The sequence below is a fragment of the Jaculus jaculus genome, chromosome 4 (genome assembly GCF_020740685.1).
Source record: "Jaculus jaculus isolate mJacJac1 chromosome 4, mJacJac1.mat.Y.cur, whole genome shotgun sequence".
Taxonomy (NCBI): Eukaryota; Metazoa; Chordata; class Mammalia; order Rodentia; family Dipodidae; genus Jaculus; species Jaculus jaculus.
In genome coordinates, this window is record NC_059105.1 from 71,264,394 (window position 1) to 71,291,217 (window position 26,824).

Consider the following 26,824-nt stretch of genomic DNA (forward strand, 5'->3'; position numbering starts at 1 on the left):
GCCAGGTGGCCACTAAACTGACCGGTGACCCCAGTGCTCCTCTGTGTGTCTTCTTTTCCTTAGTTTCTGAACTCTGACTCCTTTCTGTAATGGATTGTCATCACTATAGGGAAAGGTGAGACTAGAGGCTTTTCTCCTCTTTACTCTCCTTGTTTACTTCCCAGAGCCTTTTCCAGCTCTCAGATCAGAAGGCCACTTGTTAAACTATGCACAGTTAAACTGCCTTGACTCTGAGAGGTAAAAATCTTTCTTTGTCATTAAAAACTCTGCAACAAGGATATGACTTTGTAAAATTGATTTTCTCTTCACTAGAAGTCAGTGTCACATAAACCCACCATGAAACCTACGTTTCAAATTCTGCTACACATTTATTTTTTTGTCCTAGGAGTAAGTTGGGGGATAGTCTTAGAGATAAACTTAGATTCTTATTCTTGATGTTTTTATATCAGTATTTTCCTTACATATATTTTTGAATGTTCTTTATTTTAATTTAGGCAAACATATAACCATATTAGTTTGACCAATATTTGTGGGTTAGAGGCCTATCTCATCATTTCTTTCAAGGTCTGCGCCTATGATCCTAGACATTTTGTTTTATTTTTCTGTCTTCTGGCATATAAAACTATGAGGGAAATAGATAGGGTTCTAAAATAAAACAGAAATGGAAGAGGATGTCCATTTTATTGTTTCCAGTTAGACTCTGCTTGTGGAAACAAAATGTATAGATCCCACAAATGTAGGGCTTGAGGGGAAAGGGCACAATCTGTGTTTTAGGGTATAAATCTAGACTATTTCCAGGAAGAGAGATTTCTCTTAGTGTATGCTTTAGAAGACTACTAATTCACCAGTAGTCATTGGTTTTTACAGTTCTTAGTTAATATGGCAATTTATTTCATTTTTAATGTGTAGTTTCCTTGTTTTCTCACTTGTTAGTTACTAGTATGTTTTGTAATCAGTACAGCTCTAAATTATTTCTTCAAAATGTAGTCATTAACAAATGCCCCTCACCATGATTAGTGTTGCCTAGAAAATGAATTGTATTTGTCAACAGAAAATTACTTTCTCCTCCCTTAGCCACTTTTTTGTAGCTTGAAAATGAGCAATCTGTTCTAAAAAGTCCTTAAGTGAATTTCAGCATTTTTTCTATAGTTCTTGCCAGCATCCGTGAGCACCATTAAAATCACTAACATGATAATAGGTTTTTACAGCAATGCAAAATCTAAGTGGAAAAAAAGCTTATGCCAAGCTTAGAAAGGTCATACTTAGTATACCTCAAAGGCAGATTAGGCAACAACTATTTTTTGAGGTAGTAAATGGCTGTTTTATTTTTTTTTAAGTTAAGTGTAACTCTTTGAAATTACGATTACCTTTAGTTCTTTTTAATTTTTTCTTGGAACTCATTTTCTAGGCCAAATACTCAGAGTTAGTTTTACAGGTTTTACATGAAGATTTCCTCAAATCCCATCTAATCCTGGGCATATGTGGTTTATAGGTACGCAGTAGTAGGACAGGTACTTCAGTGCTTTGACTTGTGTGGGTGTGTATATGCAAATGCAGATGTGTATAGATGCATGTGTGAGGACAAGGCAGGGCGCTGTTTTCTCAGTTGCTGTCCACTTGTTTTTGAGATAGGGTCTCTCAGTGGCCTGGAGCTCAACAAATAGGCTAGACTAGCTGGCCTGCAAGCCCCAGGGATTTGCCCCAGAGATCCATTTGCTGAGCATTTAGTATTACAAGCCTGAGCCTGGCATTGGGACGTGGGTTCTGAGGAGCAGACGCAAGCCCTCAGGCAAGACAAACACTACCTACTGATCCATTTACCCAGCCTTTTTTCAATGGCTTGAATTTGAATTTTATGTTATTTCCCTTGGTAATGGCATGCCCATGACATGACTAGGTAGTTTCTGTCATAGAAAATTAAATAGTTTTTCATCACATTGTAGACCTCAAAGCCTTTGCAGCACATTTTGTAGATATCTTCTTTCTGACTCCATGCAGTGGCAAAGGAGAACCCTTGTCTGGGGCTTTGTTCCTTGCTTTGATTTTGCACTGATCGCTTTGTGATCTTGGGCCTCTTTCTGGGACTTTATCTCATTGTCTGTAAAATGAAGGAACTAAACACCGGTTCTTGAAGATCCCTTCCTACTTGTTTCTCTGGATCATTGGACCACTTGCTGTTGTAGCCACACCATGTTTATCTACTGACCTCTTGTTTATTACATCTGACTACATTTTTTAAAACAGGCAAATTACTATGGCTCATTCTCCATTACACTTTCTTTACAAAAGTTTGAAAGTTTTGCTTTTTCACCTACAAAGACATTTGGGGAACACACCCTAAGGATTCATAACAAAACAACAACAAACCACCACAAGTTGTGACAATAAAGAAAGCTTAATTATAGCCTAAACACTGGCCATACTATGTAGGATTCCACTCTGTTCTGCAATCTCACAAGTCTCGGATATGCTTCCAAGTGCTTTGGAGGAGTCTAATGCTGTTTTGTTTTGCTCAAGTAGGTTGAGCAGAATCCTGGGAACGCAAGCGTGCTGTCAGGTTCTGAAAAAGAGCAAGGTGGCAACAGAAGGGTACTTGCTTTGTGGATGTAGGTCTTAGATTGCTGATACTTCTCGCCTAGCATGCTTCATTAGGTGTCCTGATTTCCCTGCCTCCGCTTAGTCAGCAGTCAGTTGCTTGTGTGCATTTCCTTAGGCAATTTTGAAGCATGCCACATGGCCTTGTATGTGTAGTAACTACTAAAATTGTTAACTGAGTACAAGTGAAAAATGAGCTCCATCTTAGTGGCTTATGTGTGTGGTGTTCTTCCAAAATATTTTGTTCTAGTTGTCTAGTAATGCATTTCAAGAACACAATATTCTTGGAAAGGTGGGAGTGCAGGAGTTTGTAGGCTGTGTGGTCTCTTGGTATATTAACTTCTCGTTATCTGTGGGTTGATAACCACTTGGATTATTTTTAGGCATTGTGAATGCTATGTAACCCCAATAGTAGCACTGTCAGCATGTGTACATCCAGTGAGGATGGTGTGGCGTCATTGTTTCAGGTAAGGCGAGTTCCTGGGTCCAGCGGTCATCTCCATAAAACTGAAGACGGGGACTGGGAGTGGAGTGATGATGAGATGGATGAGAAAAGTGAAGAAGGGAAAGCAGCTGCCTCCCAAGAAAAGGTGAGTGAACTTGGTGACCACTAACCTACCTCTGCATTGTGCATTTACAGTATTTTATATATTTATTAATGGATGTATAATTGTTTTGCAGTCTCGAAGAGTAAAAGAAGAAAACCCAGAGGTGAGTAATGACTATGTTTATGTGTGCATGTGTGTTTATACCTATTTATTCACCCATTCATCCTCACATTGCAGCATCAGAATCTCATCTATCGGGGAGACAGACCTGAAAAATCTCATGGAATAAAGGCCAGCTACTTAGATTCTGTATGCTCCAGTTCTGTCTGTGTTACATTGGACTGCTCAAATTGTGACCAGTTATTTTACTGTGTGACTCAGTTTTCCCTCCATGGTATGGGGACCACGACAGTGCTCATAAGGTTGTTGTGAAGATTGATTAAATCTCATACAGACAGCATTCAGTGGAGTATTACTTCTTTTCTTTTTTTGCTCTTACTAGGTAATGGTTACTTTTAACTTGTAGTAACTTGTGGTATGCTTACAAAACATAGTATGCATACACAGTTATGATTGCTTCTGGGTTTTTATTGATGATAAAGCAGATATTGGAATGGTTAGAAACTTTAGGTCAAAGCTGTTGCTATTGATTTTTAAATTTTAAATCTCCTAGGCAATGTGGTAGGCTAGGAGTACTTCTTACAGCTTTCCTTTGAGAACTGGGCATCTTTGGATAAAGAGATCATTTTTGACTCACTTCTTCCATCTGATTAATTATCATAATGCCTAATGATAGCTGTAGTGCAAATTATCCTAGAGGAAATTTGAGAATACTTAATTAGCCACTAATGTTTTATAGACTTAGTAATGAATGTGTACCTTGATAAAGCCTCATTATGAATACAGGAAACTGTGTTACAAATGATTTTTTTTAATTCCAAATTTTAAAATACTTTTTGGCTAAGTGGAGTAAATCTTGCCATTGGGTTTCAGGTGGTAGTGACCAGTGGGGCTTTTGAGGAGAGTAAGAGCAGAACCGTAGGCCACTCTGTCCCTGGGCTTCTCTCCTCATCTTTCTTGCCCCATTGATAGGCCTTTTCTGGGATTTCCCAGTGGTAGGCTTCCTTCAGATCCTGTTGTCTTCTGTTTTTGTCCTATGACTTACTTTATCCATTTTCATAGCTAAAACATAAGCTTTGGTCAAGGATGTGGTCCCTTGACTGCTCTATAAGGGATAGTGATGAAGCACCAGAAGGAGTGTGCTGGCTCACAAATGTCGCATGACATTTGAGAGTGATCTTAGCTAGGTTTTCTGACTCAGTCTTCACCCTGCTCATTTCCCCATTTTATCTAGAGTGGAGTAGAGTCTAGGATTTTCATTTGTTTCTAGGAGTATCTCTGATTGAAAGTGTGAGTTCTGCTTATAAGTAGAGCAAAACAAGATGTTTGGAAATCATGATTGGCTCAGAAAGTACAGGGTGATATTCACTGGGCCCTTCCTTGCTAGTATGTACAGCTAGGTATAGACTATTCCTCATGAGGATTTATTAGGATAGCATCTTAGTTAGGTACCTGTTGAAAACTCTCTGATAACAGATTTGTTTGGATAATGGCAGGATATTTTTGCCAAGAGTTTTCTGTACAGATCAGAGAATGAATATCTTAGAGGAGGTTGTCAGTTTTTCCTCAAGCCTTGCTGTTGACATCCTTTACTGGGATTTGAACATTGTAGGCACTTCACTGCAAATGTCTCTTTCTACACTGAGGGAGCATATGAAGAGAGCTGTTATTTCTGTGAAAGACTCACACGTGTTTGCATAAAACGCTTCCAGCAAAGTTCAGGAATAACCTGCCCCACCTGAGGTTGCACAGCTTCTCAGGCCAGTGCTCTGATTTCTTGTGATGGTGTAAGTGCATAAGTACCCTGAGCTGGGTTACAGAATGCTATAAAATGACTCCTGTGTCTCTTAGCTTTTAACAATTAAATGAGTTAACATGCCAGACTATTTCCTATAAGGAAAGCATAGAGCATTCTACATATCTTTTATAAAGGGAATTAAGAAATATTTTAAATGTATACAAAAAATACATGTTATATATCTATTGTGTGCACTATTTTAGAGGTGTTGGGAGTAAATCAGGAAGAAACCAGATAAAACCCTTGTCCTCATGAAGCTTATATTCTAGTGGGAGTACAAGTAAAGCATCTGTGTGGCTTGTTAAAATGGAATGGGAGCAGGTGGGAGAAAATAGATTGAGGTGGAGATACAGGGAGTGGAGTAGGAGGCTGATTTCAAATGATCCAGAGTGTAGTCACAGGAGAAATAAAGTGGGAAAAAATTTAAACAACACTTTTTTCCCCCTGCTTCTTGCTCCTGTACCTGCTACTTCTTTCCATAAAGATTAACAATTTTCAGTATTTTCTTCTGGACCTTTTCTGTTCATTTCCATGCAAATATGTAAATGAAGAAATTGAGCACATCATCTTAAAAACTGAGTGGAATTATAAAAGCTGTAAAAATATTTTGTAAGTTGTCTTATTGTCTTGGCAATCTCTCCACAGAAGAGATATTGTCAGTCTGCCTTTTTAATTGTTGTACAGTATTCCATGGATGGAGAGACAGGGCTTATTTAACCTCTTTCTTCCTGGCAGTCATTTAAGGTATTAATACAAACATCACTATAATAGCTTTCTTTTGTCTGGCAGTTGAGCCAGTTTTGACTAGAAAGCTGGTATAGTATTTATTTATGTCTGTGTTCCCTTTGCACCTAGTAGATACCCTATGTGTGTTTACTGGGAACATGACTATCTTGACACTGAAGAAAATGAAACAAAAACATGGATAGTTTATTTAAGAGGTCATAAGTGGGGATAAATATCTCACAAGACATTATGTAATTGAGATGAAATTCAGAAGTAACCTTAGTAGTACTGTGTATAGACAGAGCAAGATGTGGCCATAAATCAGGGGCATAACAGGAATATTTCACTTAGGAGGGACTCTGTGGTCTCCTAGGAACCTGAGGTGGTGACATGTCCAGGTACCACAGCATTACTGGGGAATTAGTAGCATGTTTGTTGGGGGCATTTGGAAAAGTAGCTCTTTCTGGGCCATATTTTGAGGTTCTAATGGGAGAATTTCTGGTGTGAACTATAAGGTTTCAGAGTTACACCATTTATCTTGAAATTCACAGCCAGGTGCATTGAAAAACTGGCACTGTTTTTGTAATCTAATCTTTTAGAAAAGTCACCACAAGTAGTTAAGATAATTATCCTTGATTATTTAACATCCTACTCCACTTGGAATGTGGAGACTAAAGTTTGGTAGTAGCAATATTAATACTAGTAGTAAAGTGAGTTTATGAAATGTTTAATCAATGGCTAATGCCTGCATTAAACATTATGGGGATAATGCTCAGAGACTGGTGCCTCCTTTCTAGAAGAGTTCTGCCTGGGGCAGAGTGGGGTTGCAGTGAAGAGAGGTCTCAGAAAAGGACTGGCTTCTTGGGTAGTATTTCTTAACTAATATATCTTTTCATCTAAAAACTTTAAACTTTTATACCACTTTTGATTTTCTTTGGACAAGTGGATTGAATTATTATTTTTTTCTTTTTGGTCAGACTGAAATAAGTACCTGTTATATGACTCAGTCAATTTGGCATTACAACCTTATTTTCTGTGTAAAAAAAATGAAATTGACTTTTATCTTTAAATTCAGTTCCCTGTGGTGTCGTTTAACCTAGAAGGACATCATTAGGCTTCTCTTGCAACAGGGTGCTTTTTCTAAGCCATGGGTCAACTAGCAGGTATGGAAAGAAATGAATTACTGTCCTACCTCCATATTGGAGCTTTCAAAACGTGATGCCTAGACCTAGCCCACAGATTCTAATTTGGTAGCTTGGGGTGAGGTGCAAGCAACAGGATTGTAATTTGTGTCTAGGTTCCAGAAGTAGTGATTAAGAGAACTGCAGAAATCACTGTGAATTTAAATATGAAGAGTAGAATACAGGCTAGTTGCCTATCAAAGTCTCTAAGAAATTTGCTTTAAATATATGCCTATCAGAAATTTTTTTTTAAAAAGTGAGAGGGAGGGAAAAAAGGGAGGGAGGGAGGAAGGAAGGAAAGAAGGAAGGAAGGAAGGAAGGAAGGAGGAAAGGAAGGAAGGAAGGAAGGAATATCTTTGGTGCAGATGGGTTGAATTAATTTACTAGAGGCCAGATACAATATAAGTAGTCAATTTATTGCTTTTGCCTGATGGTCTTTAAGATTGCCATTGGCCCTAAAAATTATTTCTGATGAAAGGATGTTCTTTAATGCCTGTCAGTTCTCTTACATGTTTGTCTTACTACAGTGTGTAAAAAGTGTTTTTTTTTTTTTTTTTTTTTTTTTTTTTTTTTCTCCCTGTGAATGTATTATGGCTAGCATTAGTCCTCACAGACCATAAACTCAGTGCCTTCCAGGTACTGCCTTTCATTTTGCTTGGCACAGGTGACTGGCCATCAGAGTAGTTGTAATGCAAGTTAAACTTATGACCAGAGATTTCCTGAGTTAATTAAGCCTTTATTTTGTAATAGTTCTTGATTTATAGAAATGTTGCCAATGGGTAACACGTAGCCCTTATACTCCACACTTAGTTTCGTTTACTGTTAATTCCTCACATAATCTGGTTATATTTGTCTCAACTCAGAAACCAATCCTGCTACATTGTTATCATCTAAGCCCCAGAATATCTTCAGACTTCGCTAGTTCACTAATGTTCTTTTTCAGCTTCAGCAGGATGTGATCCAGCATAACACATTGCATTTAGCTTCAGTGCTATTAAAAAAATAGGGAAAGCAGGTGAAGCAGCTCAGTGTGAAAAGTTAGGCAGTGACATTGCCTCTCTTTTCCATCCATTCTGAGATGTTTACTCTGTCCTAAATCTCCATTAGGGTCCATCATTAATTTGGTGCTTTCCTTGCTCATTCCTGTTAAAGCAATCATTCTTCCAAACATCTTTCCTATAGTTTAAAAGGAAAATAATCTGGTATGTTTTCAATTATATTGTTGAAGCTGCATGTTGTGTTAACTTTCTTTTAAGATTTTAGTTTAAAGGAGCATGTGGCCATGACCTGATCCCACAGAGTGGGTCCATAATGGTGACAGTTGGGAACTGCATTTTGTTGTTAATGAACGTATTTTGTGTAGAAGATCTCCTTGTCAACATCTTTGTGTGTTCTGAGGAGCCCTTTCTGTATTGCATCAGCAGGAGTAGAGGTTACTCCCCTTACTGCACACAGAGTACACCTACATGCGGGGTTTCAGGGCGCATGCCCTGTCGTCCAGTCCTGCTGGCAGGCTGTCTTCATGTTGCCCCAGAACAAGTCAGCCAGGCTGGATGGGCCTCCCCAGAGGAAGTGTTTTCTCCTCTAAGTGCACACTACCAAAGCTTTCAGTTGGCCGTGGTTCTTTGATGGTAGGAGTTGCTGTGCTTTGAGTGCTGATATGGCCCTTTGCTTATATTTAAAGAATGCAAAATCACACTGCGGAATCACCTTCCCAGTTCTTTCCAAGAGGTTCCTTGGTGTAGGACCCGATCCTCTGGTTAAATAACCAGAGATTAATTACCTTTTTTCTCACATTGTCATTTTTAAAACTAACACTTTACCAGAAAACTTTTCAAGTATGCAGCAGCATTTAAATACTTGTTGGTGACATACCTGTTACCAAGGCCCTGCTATTATTATTCTTGTTTATCACATATATGTTCTGTTCACCCATCTACCCACTTTAACTTTTTGATGCATTTCAAAGTAAAAGGCAGAGAGCAATGCACACCTCCCTGTCAGTTTGGTACTCATTCAGTTAGTTTTGAGGAAACACAGAGAGAAATGCTTTTTTATTCTTAGATGTTAAAAAAAATACTCTTGCTACAAAGAATTTTTGATGATTTCTGATTATGTTAGAATTGATCGTAAGTTAGAAATGGGAGCATCTTTTCATTCAATCCCATTGCTGTTTCTCATTGAGTTCTTTTGCTTTTCAAGTTGTATCTAGAGCAGAGTTCACAAAAGTAGGGCGTGGAGCAAAACTAATTTGGGTTCCACTCTAGAGCCAGAATCCCAACCTGGAAAAAAAATATAACCAACCTTTAGGCATTTCAGTTGGGGAAAGGGTTCATTTGTTTTTTCAACCTACTTATCCTTATGTTTTTTGTTTGTTTATAAATACTGTACAGGTATAACTGTTCTTAGTATCCTTTCATTAAGGGTTCCTTAGCTTCAGGTGAAATGATACAAGAAAAAGCTATCAAGTTTAAAACATTAGTACTTCATCCTTTTTTTTTCCCCTAAAACTTGTAGGTCAACCTGAGAACTTATTAAAGATATAGATTTTCTCTCCCATCTCCATGAAATTCTGAATTCAAGACCAAGTGGACTCCCGGGAGTCTATGGCACATGCCTAGTTCATCCCAGCATGGGCAGTCAGGAACATTTGGGATATGCTTTGGAAAATACACTGCTTTAAGGTCTTTTGAACATGATTTTCTCTGATAGTTGAGAGGTAATGTACTCCATGGCTGTAATATCTCTTTATGGCTTCCTTGAGTGTTGTAACCATGGTTCTCTTAACAGATCTCAGTGAATGCTGGCAACATACCTGAGCAAATACAGTCCCTCTCTGTGCATGACTCTCAGGTATGTTTTCCTCTGCTGGTCATTTCTATTTGAGATGCTTTGTAGACAGACCTTTAGAAAAACTCATTGTTGTAGACAGGTAGGCAATTTCAGGGTAGTGCTTCCAAACCGTAGCTTATAAACTGTCTTTAAATAGATATGGAGAAAAAAAAAAAAAAGAGAGTACTGCTGGTATCGATTGTCCTGTGTAAGATGCCCAACCTTTAAATGATAGGTTCAAGAACAGAGATAGATTACCAGACCACTTCTGAAATTGCTGGTACTGTGGAAAATAAGCAAAGAAAAATAAATGGCTTTTATAATCCAGCCACAAAACATCTCAGTTAATTGATATGTTTCTTTACTCCTGGTTGAACCTCTTTTGATAATTCTTTAATCATTGAATTTTATAGGCCAATTGAGGCCTACAATTTGCCTTGTAAAAATAATAGTCCAGTGATTGAAATGCATTTATAATGCATAATCGTAAAAGGTATGCAACCCAGACCTATGCTTGAAGCTGCATTGGGCAGGGATCAAGGGTGCTGAGCAATGAAGGGGAAGGACTATGGGAATAGCGCCGCAGTACAGCTCACCTGCTAGTTTTGGTATGTAATTAATTGGCAAAGCCTTTTGCTCTCAAAGTGATTATACTAAAGCATCACCAGCCTTAAAATTGCCAAGCTTTTTTTTTTTTTTAAAAAAAAAAAAACCTAGCTCTGTATAACTGAATTGAGTTCATTTTTATTTTACCTGGTTTGTGTTTTACGGGAAGGGTATATATTGGGGAGGTGGTGAGAGGAAGAGGTTTCATGACCTTGTTCTTTTTTGTTGTTGTTTTATAGTAGAGAAAAGATATACTGAAGCTAAGTGGTTTCTTTTTTTTTAATTTTTTTTGTTATTTTTATTTATTTATTTGAGAGTGACATATATATAGGGAAAGAGGCAGAGAGAAAGAGAGAGAATGGGTGTGCCAGGGCCTCCAGCCACTGCAAACGAACTCCAAACACGTGTACCCCCTTGTGTATCTGGATAACGTGGGTCCGGGTGAGTTGAGCCTCAAACCAGGGGTCTAAGGCTTCAGAGGCAAGTGCTTAACTTCTAAGCCATAGTCCAGCCTGCTAAGTGGTTTCTGTAAGACCACACTACCCATCAGAGGCAGAACAAGGACCTAGTTTAAGCCTTTATACTCTGTCAGTCAACTCAGTAAATGACCCTAGATAAACTGTGGGCATTAGCTGAGTGATAAAAGGCAAGTTAGGAATAGGTGTAGTTTAGAAAGCAAATAGATGGTAAAGAAGGTGAGGAAAAGGACCAGTAATACCAAACATATTATAGTCTATGGCTCCCTTGCATATCTGCTATTTTCACAATGGCCTTTTGAGGCAGGTGTTTCCCCTTTATTGTAAATGGGAAATTGGTTCAGAGAACGACTTGTCCATGGTCACACAGCGAGTCGGCAGCAGAGCCAAGTCTTACTGGGAATCTTATTCTTCCTACAAGGAAGTCTGCTTGTGTCCAAGGATTCACGAAAATAGGATGTTTGGTAGAGATATGATTGATAATATATATCAAGGACATAGATGAGAAACAGAAATTAAAAGCACATAAATGGTTGCCTGACTAACCCACCGAGTTCCATGTTCCTGTGAATCATAAGGTTCCCTGCTTCCTCCCTCATTATATTCTAGGAATAGAATTCAAGGCCTTGTGCAGGTGAGGCAAGTACTCTGCCACTAAGCCACATCCCTAGCCCTTTGCTGTTTTGCTGTGTCATTTGCTCTGATCCCAAACTTGCAATCCTTCTGTCTCTGCTGCCCAAATGTTGGCATTACAGTTATGTATCATCACATCCAGCAAAGGGCCCACGCTTTGTGCATCTTCAAGACTCAGCGGATGGCAGTCATTGCTTGGGCGGTAAGATGCCACTTTAGATGACTGCCCTTCATTGATCTGAATGCAGCTATGCCAGTCACGCACAGGAACCGTCCTACACCGAGGCTGTCTACATGAAGGGTTCATACCCACAGCTGTGAAGGGAATTCACCATCATTCTGATCCTCACATAAAGGTGTTGGAATTCAAACTAGACTTGCAGGTGCAAGCACTGTTTTTGAAATTTTCAGCCAAGATGTTATGAATCAAGGGATAATGAAGCTTTATTCAACCCTTTCTAAATAAATTTTACTACCCTGTTTGCTGTTTTGTTTTTAAAGGGCCAACCCAATGCTAGTGAAGACTACAGAGAAGCTTCCTGTGCTGTAAATCTCGTTTTAAGATTAAGGTAAATAACATTGTTGTCCATTTTTTTGCTCCATTTTTTGTACAGCATAATATTCTGGTCTCCTTCATAAGCTTTACATATTAGGGTAAAATTAAATTTTTAACTTCTTCAAATAACCATTGTATGCCATATTCCCAGAACTAATTGCACTCTTTTCATTGCTTGTAAAACTTGAAAAAGAAAAGCAGTATTCCAGAATGTCTGCAGGATCTGTAGACCCCCTTATCATGGTTTTTTTTTTTTCCTTCCTTTTCTTTCTTCGGTTTTTTTCTTTTATTTTTAACAATGTAAGATCACAGTAAGAGATTTTTAATGAGTTTCACACTCCAGCAGTCAGTCTCTGACAGAAATAAACCATGCTTGTACTACAAGTTGCCTGTTCAGAACATTTTTCAGTGGCAGGTTTGATCAGCCACCATGGAGAAATGACAGATATATTTTGAAAGAACCTTCATTCTTCTAGGAAATGGATACAAATATGGTGCCTGACAGCTGAGAGCCTAGTGAATGAAAGCTGCTTCCATTTTAAGAATTTTTCAGCTTAAAAGTCCATCTTTGCAGATGTTCTTTGTTAAGAATTCAGGATCTCAAAAGGGGAAAATGGTTAAGCCTAATTGCAGATAGCTTATTTCCCCAGCTCAATCAGAAAACTATGTCGTTTCTCAAAGTGTTCAAGAGGAAGTTGTATATCCTTCTTCTACCGTTATCCACACACAGCATATGTGACTGGATAATGCACATGTTTAGCACTGTGGCTACAAAAAGTGAGCGTTTGGTCAAGGTCAAAGTTATTTTCCCACCCAATGAAGGATCTTAGTCTATTGGGGCCGACTATCATGACTCTCATCTGCTCTTCCTTCTGATGTTCTTACATATAGTTTAAGTACGCATTTATACACTTCCCAGGGGACACTCACAAGAGCCCTTGGCAACATTTCATTTGGAGTTGATTTTCTGGCCAAGCAATAAAACTATGACAAGATGATAGCTTTGATTATTATGTATAATTAGAGCATTTATCAATTGCCAAAGATGAAGTACATTATTCCTTTGCTTATTTGTTTTTGTTTGTAAAACCAGATATTGCACTTATTTTTTCACGTGGTAACTTATTTATTGAGCTATCCAGTGTTTATGAGGAACCTGCTCTGTGCTGAGAGCTGTGGACCAGGCCCAGCATTCCTTATTGATATGCAGGGACCAGTGAGGCTCAGAAGATGCAGGCTAGGCCCCATGTGCAGTGTTGAAAGTAACATCTGGCATGCACTGATTTAACTTCTTCTATATGTAGATAGGCAGGAATCTTCAGTGCTCTTGCTAGACGTTTGCTAGCTTCTGGATTACTGTGTGGAAACCAGTCTGGATCACATTTCTCCATGATCACCTTTTTGCTATTAAGCTTTCTTGATGCTTCTGCTTTCTGAAGATTCAACCAATTGTCCTATCTTTAGCTCCCATGGGCTTAAACTCTGCCCTTGAGAGTACATTTCAGGTTCTCTGGATAAAAATTGTCAGGAGACAATGTCAAATATCCACTCCTGAGCCTTGCTCATAGTTATTTTGCTGTAGGTACAAAAAAATATGAAAGAAATACATTACCTCATTTTCCTGAGCCATTTGAATAGTTCCAAAGCTTTTCCACTTTACCTTGGCTAAGTATTGTAAGGATCCTTTGCCTTGCCTCTTGTAATATATTTTCCATATTGTCTTCTCAGTCTTTGTTGCTCATTCATGTTAACATTTAGTGTGTATCTGGTTTGTTTATTTAAATTGTCATGTTTACAAATTTGTGGCTTAGTTTATGAGGCCTACAGAATGTTCTATATAAAAGGGTTTTGTGTTTGACTAAGTTTCAGAAACAATCTATACATGTGTACAATACACACATATTTTAGAAATCAGAAAGAAAATGTTCTAAGTAAGTGCTGTAAGAATTTCTAGAGGCATTTGTTTAAGATGGTTTAGTCTGAATTTCTTTGACCTCAAAACTCTTTTCATACAATTATTTTTAAGCTTTAACCTTGTCCCTTTTGAATGTAGCATCCATATTTAAATACCAGATTCCAGATGTAGTCTGAGCATGTTGGAACACAGCAGGGAGGGGGAGGGTTTTTTTTCCTTTTCCTTTTTTCTTTGCAATTCACATTTTATTTGTTGTTGTCATCACCTTCTAAAATGTCCATGCATGTTGGTGACAATTTCAACATGTCTCGACAGCAACATAAAAGAGCTGATTTTGTTTTTTCCAAGTTTAATTCTAAACTGTAACTCATGTTTTAAAACTCTAGGGATGACTTATTTATTACTGTAATAATTAATCTTTTGGTTTTGATGCATTTCTCATCTACTGCACATTTCAGTCATGAACATCAATGTGTCATATTTGTTAAAATGTTTGGATAAATGTCACCTGCCAAGTACAAGACCCTGTCTTAATTTTTATCTAAAACCTTGATTAATATTTTCCAATAGGTTAAGGGAGAAAAGTTGCCATTTCTTAGAAACTATTCACTTCAAAAGTGTTTTTTTTTTTTTTTTTTTTTTTTTTGTGAGGCAAGCCTAACAGACAAGCCTTTTTTTTTTTTTTTAATGCAAGAGAGTTAGAATGAAAGAGAAAGAGAAAATTGGTGCTCTAGGACCTCAGCCACTACAGTTGAACTCCAGAAATGTGTGCCCCTGTGGGTGCATGTGTCCTTGCATGCCTGCATCACTACTGTGCACCTGGCTTATGTGGAACCTGGAGAGTCGAACACAAGTCCTTAGGATTCACAGGCAAGCGCCTTAACCACTAAGCCATCTCTCCAGGTTTAAAAATGTTTTGTTGTAATGAGATATTTATGGGATACAATTAATAATATGATACATGCATGTATAATCAAAATAGGACAATTAGGGCTAGAGGGATGATTTAGCAGTTAAGGCATTTTCCTGCAAAGCCAAAGGACCAAGGTTCAATTCCCCAGGACCCACATTAGCCAGATGGACAAGGGGGCACAAGCATCTGGAGTTAGTTTGTAGTGGCTGGAGGCCCTGGCATGCCCACTCATTCCTTCTCTCTCTCTTTCTCTTTCTCTGTCAAATAAATAAGTAAATAAATAATAAAATAAAATTAGTACAATTATCAGTTAACATCTTCAACATTCATTATCACTTTGTGTTAAGAACATTTGAAATATGTATTTTGAAATACATAGTAAATTGCCATAAATTATATTTATTATGGGATAAACACTAGAACTTACTCCTCTTTTCTAATTGTATTTCAGTCCAGTCTCTGCCCTCCATTCTTCCTAGCATTTGGTAACCACCATTCTATCTTCGGAGAAATCTACTTATAGTATTTAACTTATACTCCACATATAAGTGAAATCATGTGTTCTTTGTCTTTCTGTATCCGGTTTGTTTCACTTAACATACTGTTCTCCAGTTGTATCTTTTAGGGGTTCTGTGATAAGCAGTAGAAACTGGAAAAGTCAAACTTCTTGTCCTAAAGGGGCTTACATCCCAGAACCAGGGAGAGTAAAAATTGAAATATCCACATTCCATATATGACATATCACATTTTCTGAAGGAAAAACTACATCAAAAGGATAGAAAGTGGGCTGGAGAGATGGCTTAGCGGTTAAGCGCTTGCCTGTGAAGCCTAAGGACCCCGGTTCGAGGCTCACTTCCCCAGGTCCCACGTTAGCCAGATGCACAAGGGGGCGCACGCATCTGGAGTTCGTTTGCAGAGGCTGGAAGCCCTGGCGCGCCCATTCTCTCTCTCTCCCTCTATCTGTCTTTCTCTCTGTGTCTGTCGCTCTCAAATAAATAAATAAATAAATTAAAAAAAAAGATAGAAAGTAAGAAGGATGTTATTCTATATTACTGAAGGTGCATTGAAAAGTTGAAACAATGGCACCCTATTATTTCATAGTGTCACAGTAACTCAGAAGGGGTGGAGCCAGCTTTCCTCACTGTCTTACAAAGCTGACCTGAAAGTCTCTTTACAGGGACTCAAGGCCCTCTTCTACTATTGATCAAAATCTGTTCTTTGCAGCTGTAGACTGGGGCTCAGCTTCTATGGCCTTCTACAGAGAGTGCCACAGTGTAACTGCTTTGTCAAGCACAGCAAGAAACCACCACTCTAACACTTCATTCTTAATCCTTCTGTTAAACCCATTTCATTTGACTAAACCAAACTCACTTAAAATAACCTCCCTTTTGCTGATCTCAGAACCAAGTGATTTAGAAGCTTAGTTACATCTGCACAAATCTCTTCTCCTTTGCCTGGCACCATAACCTAATCACAGGAATAATATTTCATCCTGTTCTTAGATCCTGCTCAGACTCAAGGGGAGAGAATTGTGGAGTAGGCCTTGTGTATCAGGGAATGGGAAGTTTAGGACCACCTAGAGGTCTGCCTGCATAGAAGACTTCTCTAAATACCTGATTTAGAACACACAGACCCTGATGGACAACTGGAATCTAGCCATAAAGCTAGGTGAACAGTGTTTACTAGGTTTTTTCCAGGGAGCACGTTATGAACAGTTATAAAACAGCCAGGAAACCTGCATGGGCAGAGCAGTAGGTAGGAGATGAAGTCAGAAAGTTCACATGGGAGCCTGGTCAAATAGACTGTGTAACATCTGGTGACAACTGCAGCTTTAACCGCATTAATGTATTAGCAGGGTTGGAGACCACAGGGCTTGTGAGCAGAAGAGTAATATGACATAATTAAATCTTTAAATGATCACTGCATTCACCTTATAGAGAACAGAACACACAGAAACCATACAGCATGGCAGCCACAGCATGTTGTCAAATGACTGCAGTGACTCAGTGAGAAAGAATGAGCCTTGGCCCAGGGCAGGACTAATTTTTTTTTTGGGGGGGGGGCTTGGGAGAAAAAAACCCAGAGATTGCTCTGTGCTTTGGTCTGCAAATATGGATGAGTGGAGTCAGTTTCATGAGGTGGGTACTAGAGTTGAAACTTCAGGGTTGGGGTAGAATCAAGAGTTTTGCTCTGGGCTTGTTAGGCTTGAGAGCCTATTGTATATTGGTGTTGCTATGTCAAGTAGCATTTGAATACATGCTTTCAAGGATGTCTGGGGTGAAGGTGTGAAGTGGAGAACTCTTGGTGCATATGATATTTACATCTGTGAAGTATGATGTGGGTGTGAACCAGAGCAGAGCTCTGGCTGGAACTTTCTAGATTAGAGATGCCAATGAGGGAAAGAAGAGAGTGGTGCTCTTATAAACCAAAGGCACAAAAATGCTTCCAAAATAGCACTGAAAACTTTATCAAGTGCAAGTAGAAGATGAAGTGTAATGATAACGAAGACTTTGCCATTGCATGCGACCAAAAGAGATACTTTTTTGGCCCTGGTAAGAGCTGTTTCAGCAGAGCAATGAGGACAAAGTCTAGGAAAACTTAGTTTAAGACACAATGGCAAGAAAGAAGGAAGGAAACAAAAATAGTTACTTCTCTTAGTTTAAATAACCCTTGTTAGAAATTCTTGTGCTTGTCAGGGTAGAGTGATAGGTCAGTGATAATGGGGAATAGTGGAATTTGTTTATGTGCTTGTTATTTATGTTTTGAGGGCCTTATGTAACCCAGGCTAGCCTCAGACTGACTGTGGTTGAGAGTTACCTTGAAGTCTTCATTTTCCAACCTCCATCTCCTGTGTGCTGGGATTACAGAACTGTTTGATCACACCCCACGTGTGTGGTGCCCAATAGTGAGCCCATGCTTTGTGTAAGCTGCAAGAGTACTCTAGAAACTGGGCTGCCTCCTCAGCCCATATTGTTAACAAGTTTGTTTGGAAGCTAATAATAATACCATAGAAAAGGAAACACTGAATGAGAGAGGGGACATTATAAGACTGATAGCCCTCAGTGGTAAGCGGGGGTGAAAGCCAAGCATTCACGTAGCATTCAGCCTTAAATAGGAGAATGGAGAACTCTCATGCTGTCCAGGACAGACACCAAGAGAGGCTAATTTTGCAGAGGAGGAGGCAGAAAGGTTATAAGAGCCACAGGTTGTGACATCATGCTTTGGGGCATTGCCTCTCCCCCAATCCCATATCCCACCGAGGAGGGCCCCCAGCAGAATGGAGGCAGGGACAAGGGAAAGGATTGTGCCAACATATGATGCATCCATACTAAGTATGTCTGCAATTAATAAATGAATAAAGAAAGTGGGTTTGAGGTGTGCAAAGATGGTAGATTTGAGGAAAGGGATAGAAGTCCTCTTTTGTTGTTTCCATTTTCTCTATAAAATAAGGAATCCTGTTATTTAAGAGTGAGGAAAGAAGAGAGGAAACTAATTGTATAGAAGAACAGAAGAGTAAATTTATTAACTTACTAGTAAAAATATGGTAAAATTAATAGGCTACATCAGGATTCACTTGAAGTTAATGATTATGAACTTTATTTATCCTACTGGCCCAGAATGTGTACTGTGTGTGAAAAGGGGGTAGGGGGAAAGAAGGAAGAGATTGAGAAAGATAATAATTGAAATAGAGAGTACAACATTTATAATACCTGAGGATGAAAACTCATTCTAGTATTTGGGAGTATTATCCTAACTTTGAGGCCAGCATGAACTACAGAAAGAGAGAGAGAGAATGAATGTGCCAGGGCCTTAGCAGCCACTGCGGAGTAACTCCAGACACGTGCATCATATGGTACATCTGGCTTACATGGGTACTGAGGCATCAAACCTGGATCGTTAGGCTTCACTGGCAAGCACCTTATCCTCTAAGCCACTTCTCCAGCCCTGATTGAGCATTTTATAGGCCTACCCACCAGGAATGTGGTGTCTTCCTTCCTCACTGTACACCTATCTGCCTGCTCCTCTTCCCCAAAAAGCCCATCTTCAGTTTATAAGAGGCAAATTTTGAAATGAAACAAAATTAAATATTTTGTTCCAAAATATTTCATTCTATAAGAAAAAGACAAACAACACTGTATATCCAGGTAGTGTATGTCCCCTTTATTCATCCACTTGCAGTGCATGTAGCCAAAAGACTAAGAAGGAAAAAAATGATAATTCTTTCCTTGAAAAATATATTATCATTTTAAAACTGGATTTGTTATTTCTGATTGAGGAAATAGGTCTAAACTTCAGATCTCTGTGTTGAATGATACACTTTTCTTCCTTTTTTTTCCTTACAAGTGTTTTCTTATCTACAGTGTATATGGTTATGACATGCATAATATAAAAAATGAGTTTCAGGGCTGGAGAGATGGCTTAGCAGTTAAGTGCTTGCCTGTGAAGCCTAAGGACCTCGGTTTGAGGCTTGGTTCCCCAGGTCCCACGTTAGCCAGATGCACAAGGGGGTGCATGCATCTGGAGTTTGTTTGCAGCGGCTGGAAGCCCTGGCGCGCCCATTCTCAATCTTTCTCTCTCTCTGTCTCTCTCTCTCTCTCTCTGTCTGTCACTCTCAAATATAAATAAATTTAAGAAAATGAGTTTCATAGGGTACAAGATAAGGAAACATCCTTAAATACATCTAAGGAGAACAATCTCAACTATAGCACCTTATAATTTATATACCATCAGAACACAGTAACAACATTTCTTGCTTGAGTCAAATGTACAGATATTTTTACTACTCATGTATTTTTCACTAAAACAATAAGACACTTTCTTAACATAAAATATGCTTTCTAAGAATTAGGTCATGGCTTTGGAAAAATGATAAATTTATCAGTTAACTTAGTAATTTCTTTTGTTCCTGCTATTTGTGTTTTTGCTCAGCTGTATGATTTGCATTTTTAGTTTTGCAGCAGCCAGCCATAGCAGTTGACATATGTAGGTTTGCTGTCATGGTATGCCCCATCAACGTGCTCCTAGTGAATTTAACTTGTACTATTGTAGTAGTTTAATCAGATCCTACTAGAGTAGCTAAATACCCATATGAACACAGTGGTGTTTCTGCTTATAGAAAAAGTGGTACCTGGGACAGCATACTAATTTAACAAAAATTCTTTAGTCCAGCAAAACATCACCTTTGGGCTTTTTTTTTTTTCTTTTCAATTTTCCTACTAGACACACTGTAGCAAATAGATTTCCAAAATTATAACTTCATAAAGAAAGATAAGCCTATTAGAAACAGTGTTGATCTACAACTGTTTTATACCTGAATTCTTTTAAAAATATTTATTTATTTATTTGAGAGTGGTGAGGGAATGGGCACACTAGGACCTCTAGCCACTGCACATGGACTCTAGATGCATGTGCCACCTTGTACATATGGCTTATATGGGTACTGGGCAATCAAATCTGGGTCCTTAGGCTTTGCATATGTGGTGGTTTGAGTCATGTGTCCCCCATACCAAACCAAACTTAGGTGGTCTGAATGCTAGGTTCCCAGATGATGGAGATTTGGAAATTGGGGTCAGGCTCATGGGTATTACAGCCAGTTTCCCCTTGCCAGTGTTTGGCATACTGTTCTGTTATTGTTGTCCACCTGATGTTGGCCAGGGGGTGATGTCCACCATCTGCTTTGCCATCATTTTCCCTCCATCATGGAGCTTCCCCTCAAGCCTGTAAGCCAAAATAAACCTTTTCTCCAACAAGCTGCTTGTGGTCTGCTGATTTCTGTAGTGAAGCTGAATGCAGCAGCACACAACTACCTTAATCTCTAAGGCATCCCTGCAGCCCTATACCTGAATTCTCATTCCCTCATATAATTGCTCATGAGGAATTAGAATTCTTAAGCTATTTTCCAGCCAATAAAATAGGGTCAATTACATAATCTTTACCAGTCAAGCTGAGAGGCTGGATCAATTGTTTTCCCCATAAAGTTGAATAGTATGGGCATAGCATTCAGTTATGCAATGTTTTCAGTGCATATCCTCCTGTTTCCTTTACAACAATGTACTTATTTACTGCTTTTTTTGTGCACAGCTTTGTTGAAGATCCAAAGACAAATAAGTCAGGGTTTCTGCATTCCAAGAGCTTCTTTCCCTGTAGGCGGAGAGATCACATCCTGCACAAATGACTCTAATGCAAGGTAGAAAGTGATAAATGCAGTAAGAAGACAGATAAAAAGAAGAGCTATGGGTAGTTAGAGGAAGGTTAAAGCCCTTTTGTCTGGATGTTATCTTTGCTTTGCTTGTTCCCATGGTAACCAGTGTTTATGTTTTTCAATAACCACATTTTGAGAAGAGTAATAGGTAGGGTGAATCCAGGGGCAGTTGTCAGGCTATGGGACTCTGTAAGGAACTTGCAGGCTTATATTCTTTCTAACAGGACAACTTTTGTTTTTCAATAGAATGGTATATGCTGTTATGTAGGTAGCAAATTGTTAGAAATACAATTGTTTAGTCTGAAAAGGATTTGGCATTTCACTGAACTTTTCGGATGCTCTCTCTTGGTTATACTTTCCTCTGTGAGAACTGGAGAAATAGTTTCACATGTTTGTTTCATAGTTAGCATTGTCCTTCAAAATGAGGAAGCACCCCCTGTACACCAGTCCATATGGTGAATATGCTATCTTCTCTGTCTTTTGGAATCATCATAAACTGTTGCAGCATGTGCTTCTGCTGACCCCTCACAGACAAGGGCTTAAGGTTTGAAGCAATGTAGTAATCTGTCTAACACTGAGCCCCCAAGAAGCGGGTCTTGAATCTCAGTCTGTTGAACATGTCCACCTTTGATCTCCACTGGATCCCGTGGTTTTGCTTTATTCAGTTCCTTCTTGAATGCAGTCAGAAATGAAGATCTTTGTAGTATTGTTACATTTCCAGTCTCCTCATTAACATTTCACCTGAATATTCTTTTAACAGTGTTTCTAGATAAGCCCCATCATTAAATGTTGTGATAGGAATACCTGAGAATATTTCTCTTGGAGGAGGTGTTAAAATGAAGGTTGAAGTGTCAGCAGGGGTTTGTGGTGGCAGATAATTTCAAAAGCACTCTCCCATCACTTGGCTGATTTAATTTTATTTTTTTTCTTTCTATATTTGTTGCCAACAGATGGAAAAGAAAGATATGCACACTTAGGTGGATTTCCTTTGGGTTAGAAGTTAATCCGCCTAGGCTGGCAGGCATTTGGGTCTATGCTAATCCAGGATCTTGATGGTGTGATATGGAGAGACAAAGTAAGAACAGGTGATACAAGTAGTATAAGGTGTTGCCTTCTGTGCACAAAAAATCCTCTTGCCTGTAAACATGCTGAAAGAAGGAAGGTTTATATTCACAGAGATTTGGTAACATACGGAGAGCAATATAGAAGAATTAAAATCCACCTATTGTGAGATGACTTTTTAAAAATATTTTAACTAGCCGACATTGTAAGCACACATATTATTGACAGTAGGGGATTATGGAGTGATTTAAAGCTGTTACTACTTTATTTTCAAGCTGTGTATGGCCATCTTAGAAACTTAGAATGTCAAAGTAAAAGACAAAAATGGAACAAATGGCTCAAGAAGTAGTGGTCAGAGCACTTATGTAGTAAATACGAGTTCCTGGGTTCAATTCCCAGCAACACAGAAAGAAATGGATCTAAGAAAATTATTCATACCTTTATCTTCCAGAGATAAATATTAATATTCTTCTTCATGCATGTTACACAATCTTTAATTTTGAAATAGTATTGCATAAGCATTTCATTTTGTTACAGAATAACATATTTGATAATCTGGCTTATGATACATTTTCATATCAAATGAATTTAAACTTATATACTTGTTTTAAACAATTGCTTTATATTTTGATCAAATGTGCCAGAATTTACATTGCTTAAAAAATATGGGATGGGGATCTTTGTAGCATCTGCCTATCACATCCAGGAAGGCTGTAGATTCAATTTGTGGCACTGTGTGTATAGGGGGATATCATTTGATATTTAGAGAGCTCCCAGGTTTTTTGTATTATGTTATATGCAAAAGTGATGTTTGAAAACTTCCCAGTTAAAAAATTCCATTAGAGCCGGGCATGGTGGTGTACACCTTTAATCCCAGCTCTTGGGAGGCAGAGGTAGGAGGATTGCCATGAGTTTGAGGCCACCCTGAGACTCCATAGTGAATTCCAGGTCAGCCTGGGCTAGAGTGAGACCCTACCTTGAAAATAAAAACTTCCATTAGCACTGAAGTATGGCCTTAGAGAAATCCTCTTAGATTGTGCAAAATCTGAAGATATATAACAAAATAGCACAGTAAGAATCAGAGTGCATGAGGTTCTTGTGGGGCTGGTTGAGGTACATGTATTAACAGAGGACTCCACCTCCCCAGAGCACACAGCAGCAGGATTTTACCAAGGAGCATACAATGAGAAACTGTACAGATCAATGCTGTCTGAGTGTGTGTAACTTGCTCACCACTAATTGAACACATGGACAAAGCCCATTTTGAAGTACAGCTGTGGGTTCTTCCTTCCTTACATCCAGTCCTCTTAGGTTGCTCTTTATTTTTGACATTCCAGTACACATTTCTACTGGAATGTCAAAAATAAAGAGCTGCACAGTTTCATGGACAAAAATTCCCAATCATATTAAGATTTGGACATAATTTCTTTTGTTCTTTTAACTACTATTCTATAAGGAATATGAGCACAATTTCTGTGGAGTAGATGTAAAAAAACAAAACAAACAAAAAAAAAAAAAAACAAGAAACACTGAATGTTTGTGTACATGATCATTCTTAGTCTTCACACACATTCAGCCTGGAGTGCTACTCTAGATTTGTTACCAGTCCACCTGTTAGTTCTCTCTATTCTGGCTATCAAGTCTCAGTGTTGACTTTTAAAAGTATCACTATAATGTGCTTTTCCTAGACTCATCTCCGGCAGAAGTGCTCCCTAGTTTAAAAAAAAGAAGTCATCATTCCTTTCTGTAAGCATCTGAAAGATGGAAGCCAGAAAGCACCTTTAGGAACTTCCTGTGCCTAGAGCCTGACATGACACATTGTCAGGGAGTCTCTCATATGACCTCAGGACGTAGGGTACCTGCAGTGGCCCATGCCTAGTCAGCATCAGTGCCAAGAATTGAACCTCAGTGTCACTGTGGAGAATGGAGTGGAAGGACAGCCTACTTGCTGTACTCATTGTAAGCTCCACCACAGGCTGACTGGTGGCTGGCTTTGCACACTGGCCTGCTGGATCAGATACCTGAGACACACAACTTACATGAACTCTTGCTTCTTTTGTGAATCTTTTAATGTCATTCTACAAATAGGCATGCAAAGTCATGTCCCAAAAGTAGTGGATACTTTAAAAAGCTTTAGTGGCATTTAAATTAATATTAACCCCCTGATACTTTGGCAGCAGCCTAAAATTTGAAACAAATGCCCTAGTCTTTTATGTTATCCTTTCTGTTGCTCTGCAGAGTCTGTCTCCCTTCTCTTGTTTTATATTCTACCCTTCTAGCTCCTGATGAGGTAACCTTCTTCTCTTAGCATTCTAAAAATTCTCCTCCCCACGTTTACCAGGGAAGGTTGTCTCTTAGGACTTGTCCTCTTGATCAGAGCTGCATAATTCTAGAGACTGTTTGCAAAGTTATTTCTTTTCCCAGTTACCATATCCCTGGAGATAGCAGGGGTAAGATTTCTTCTTCAAATATTGAGTCTTGGAAAGGTAACAAGCATATTTCACTTTGGGGTTTTCTTCACTTAACTTTTATTTCCCATTGGAACCAGACTTCTTGGAATATGATTTTATCTTTATTTTGCAATCCCCAAAGTGCTAGAAAACTTTGTTCTCCTTGGTACAATTCATATAATTAACTGGCTGTGTTGTGGGTAATCTCTTGCCCATGAATTTTTTGTTTTCATTTGCTATGATCATCATCATAAATTATAACAAACTTAGTGCCCCAAAACAGCATAAATTGATTGTCTTCCAGCCATACAGGCCAGAAGATCAACATCCATTTCAGTGTGAGAAAGTCAGGGTGTCAAGTTGGGGGCTCTGTTCCTTCCTAAAGCCCACAAAGATCTTCTCTTTCTGGCTTAGAGGCACTGGTGTTTCTCTGTCCTTCCTGTTTCTCAAACCCTAAAAGCCACCAACTGAATACCTCTGACCTTGCTCTGTAACCACATCACCTCTCTAACCATAGCAAGGAAATCTCTGCTTTTAAGGATCAAAGGGATCTGCATGGGGCCTATTGTGGATTTCCATCTCAAGGTCTTTATTCACATCTGCACAAAGTTGCATTTTCCAGGGAAGGCTACATATGTATGGGTTCCTGAGATTCAGCTATGTGCATGTTGGGGAGTTCATTATTCTGCCAGTACAGAAAACATTTCATTCGTTCATGATATAATTCATTTTCTTACCTGTTTTTTTGTTATGGTTTCTTCCTGGTCCGTCCTGTATTTCTTGCTATCACCTAACCTAATGCAATGTCTAAGCATTCACACTCTTCTGAGGTGGGAAGTGATCTGTCCTGACCTTGGATTCTTACTGTGAATGCTCTTGCAGGATATTCAGTTTCTGAAACTTGTCAGATGCTACAAGGAAGGTATACAGGTGTGTTCATCTTATATTTCCTGACTTTATAATGTACTAGAAACAATAATATGGGAATCTAAAGTCATCTGTCTCATTCTTTTCATGGAGACAAAAACTATTTGCCAGGTAGTTTGGTGGTTTCCACCTAAACCTCTCCCGTCATGTCTAGCACCCATGGAAAGTATATTGACTAGAATCAATGCCTCCCTACATGTGGCTGATTATTTCCAAAGGATGAGAGAACATGTACACAGGGCAGAAAAGAATGGGGCACAGTTCAGGAAGTGCAAATGTTTAGCCATGTCTCTAGTAATAATTGCTATTATAGACAATACTTCCTACTAGCCATATGCAAGGAAGTGTGCTGAATGTCTGTTGCCTTCTTTCCTGACCTTCCAACAAGGATGAAAACACTAATATTATTTGTTTTTTTTTTTTTTTTAAAAAAAGCTCAGAAGTTAATTTATTTGACTTGAGTCCCACTTTTTCATATCTAAAGAGGAAATCCAATTTGTGTTATTGGATCCAGGTGGGTACTTATTTAACTAGTAACCTGCACGGCTTGCCTCAAAGGAAAAGGCCTCTATTGTGTGGCATGATCCTCCAAGAAAACAGTTATTTCCATCTTTATCAGAAGCAGCTGCAACTAAGTATACACAAGAGACTCCCCAAATGAGCCTGTGACATTCTCCAATAGAAGGAGAAGACAGTTACCCTCTCACCTGAGATCTCAGGTTAACCCTGTGCCAGCTGTATGCAATGATGCACAAGATTTCATGGCCTCAAGTCAGGGGAGAGATGGAATATATAGAGGGTGAAAGATCAAGGGAAGGGGAGTATCAACTGTCCAGCCATGAGGCAGTTGTTATCTGTGTTGGGATGGGACCTTTCAGTATGGCTGTTTTGAGGTCTCCATGCTCCTATAAGTAACCCCTCAACTTTCATGCTTTGTCAGAAAGTTCAATAAGGAATTGGCCTTTAGTTTGTTTCAGGGATGTCCTTCCTGGGAAAGTAAGCTCTCATGGGGACTATTGACACCTGAATAGAGACCTTGACTAAATTAAAGATGCATTCTGGAGGAGGGATTGCGTGGCCCTTGCTTTGGATAGTAGGGTATTCAACTAAGGAACTGTTTGAGAGCAGAATATCCATGGTGGACATTCTGATGTCCCTTGCCATGTAGGGTGTGGCGATGTGCTTTTATGCTGTGGTGGTCAGTTGTATGGTTTCTGCTATGGATATTGAGATATGGAATTAAGTCTGGACCATCTGGAGGTGAAGTATCCATGGGAGGAATCC

The 26,824-nt window shown here is 38.9% G+C and overlaps 1 protein-coding gene across 1 annotated transcript in view; it reads left to right on the plus strand.

Annotated features, from left to right (window-relative positions):
* Positions 1-26,824, plus strand: part of Stk39 (serine/threonine kinase 39) — a 303,688-nt gene that overhangs the window by 175,804 nt on the left and 101,060 nt on the right. The window contains exons 11-14 of the mRNA XM_045147545.1: positions 3,063-3,185; positions 3,277-3,306; positions 9,759-9,821; positions 12,017-12,084. Of these exons, the coding sequence (XP_045003480.1) occupies positions 3,063-3,185; positions 3,277-3,306; positions 9,759-9,821; positions 12,017-12,084 (284 nt within the window). The remainder of the gene's footprint in view (positions 1-3,062; positions 3,186-3,276; positions 3,307-9,758; positions 9,822-12,016; positions 12,085-26,824) is intronic.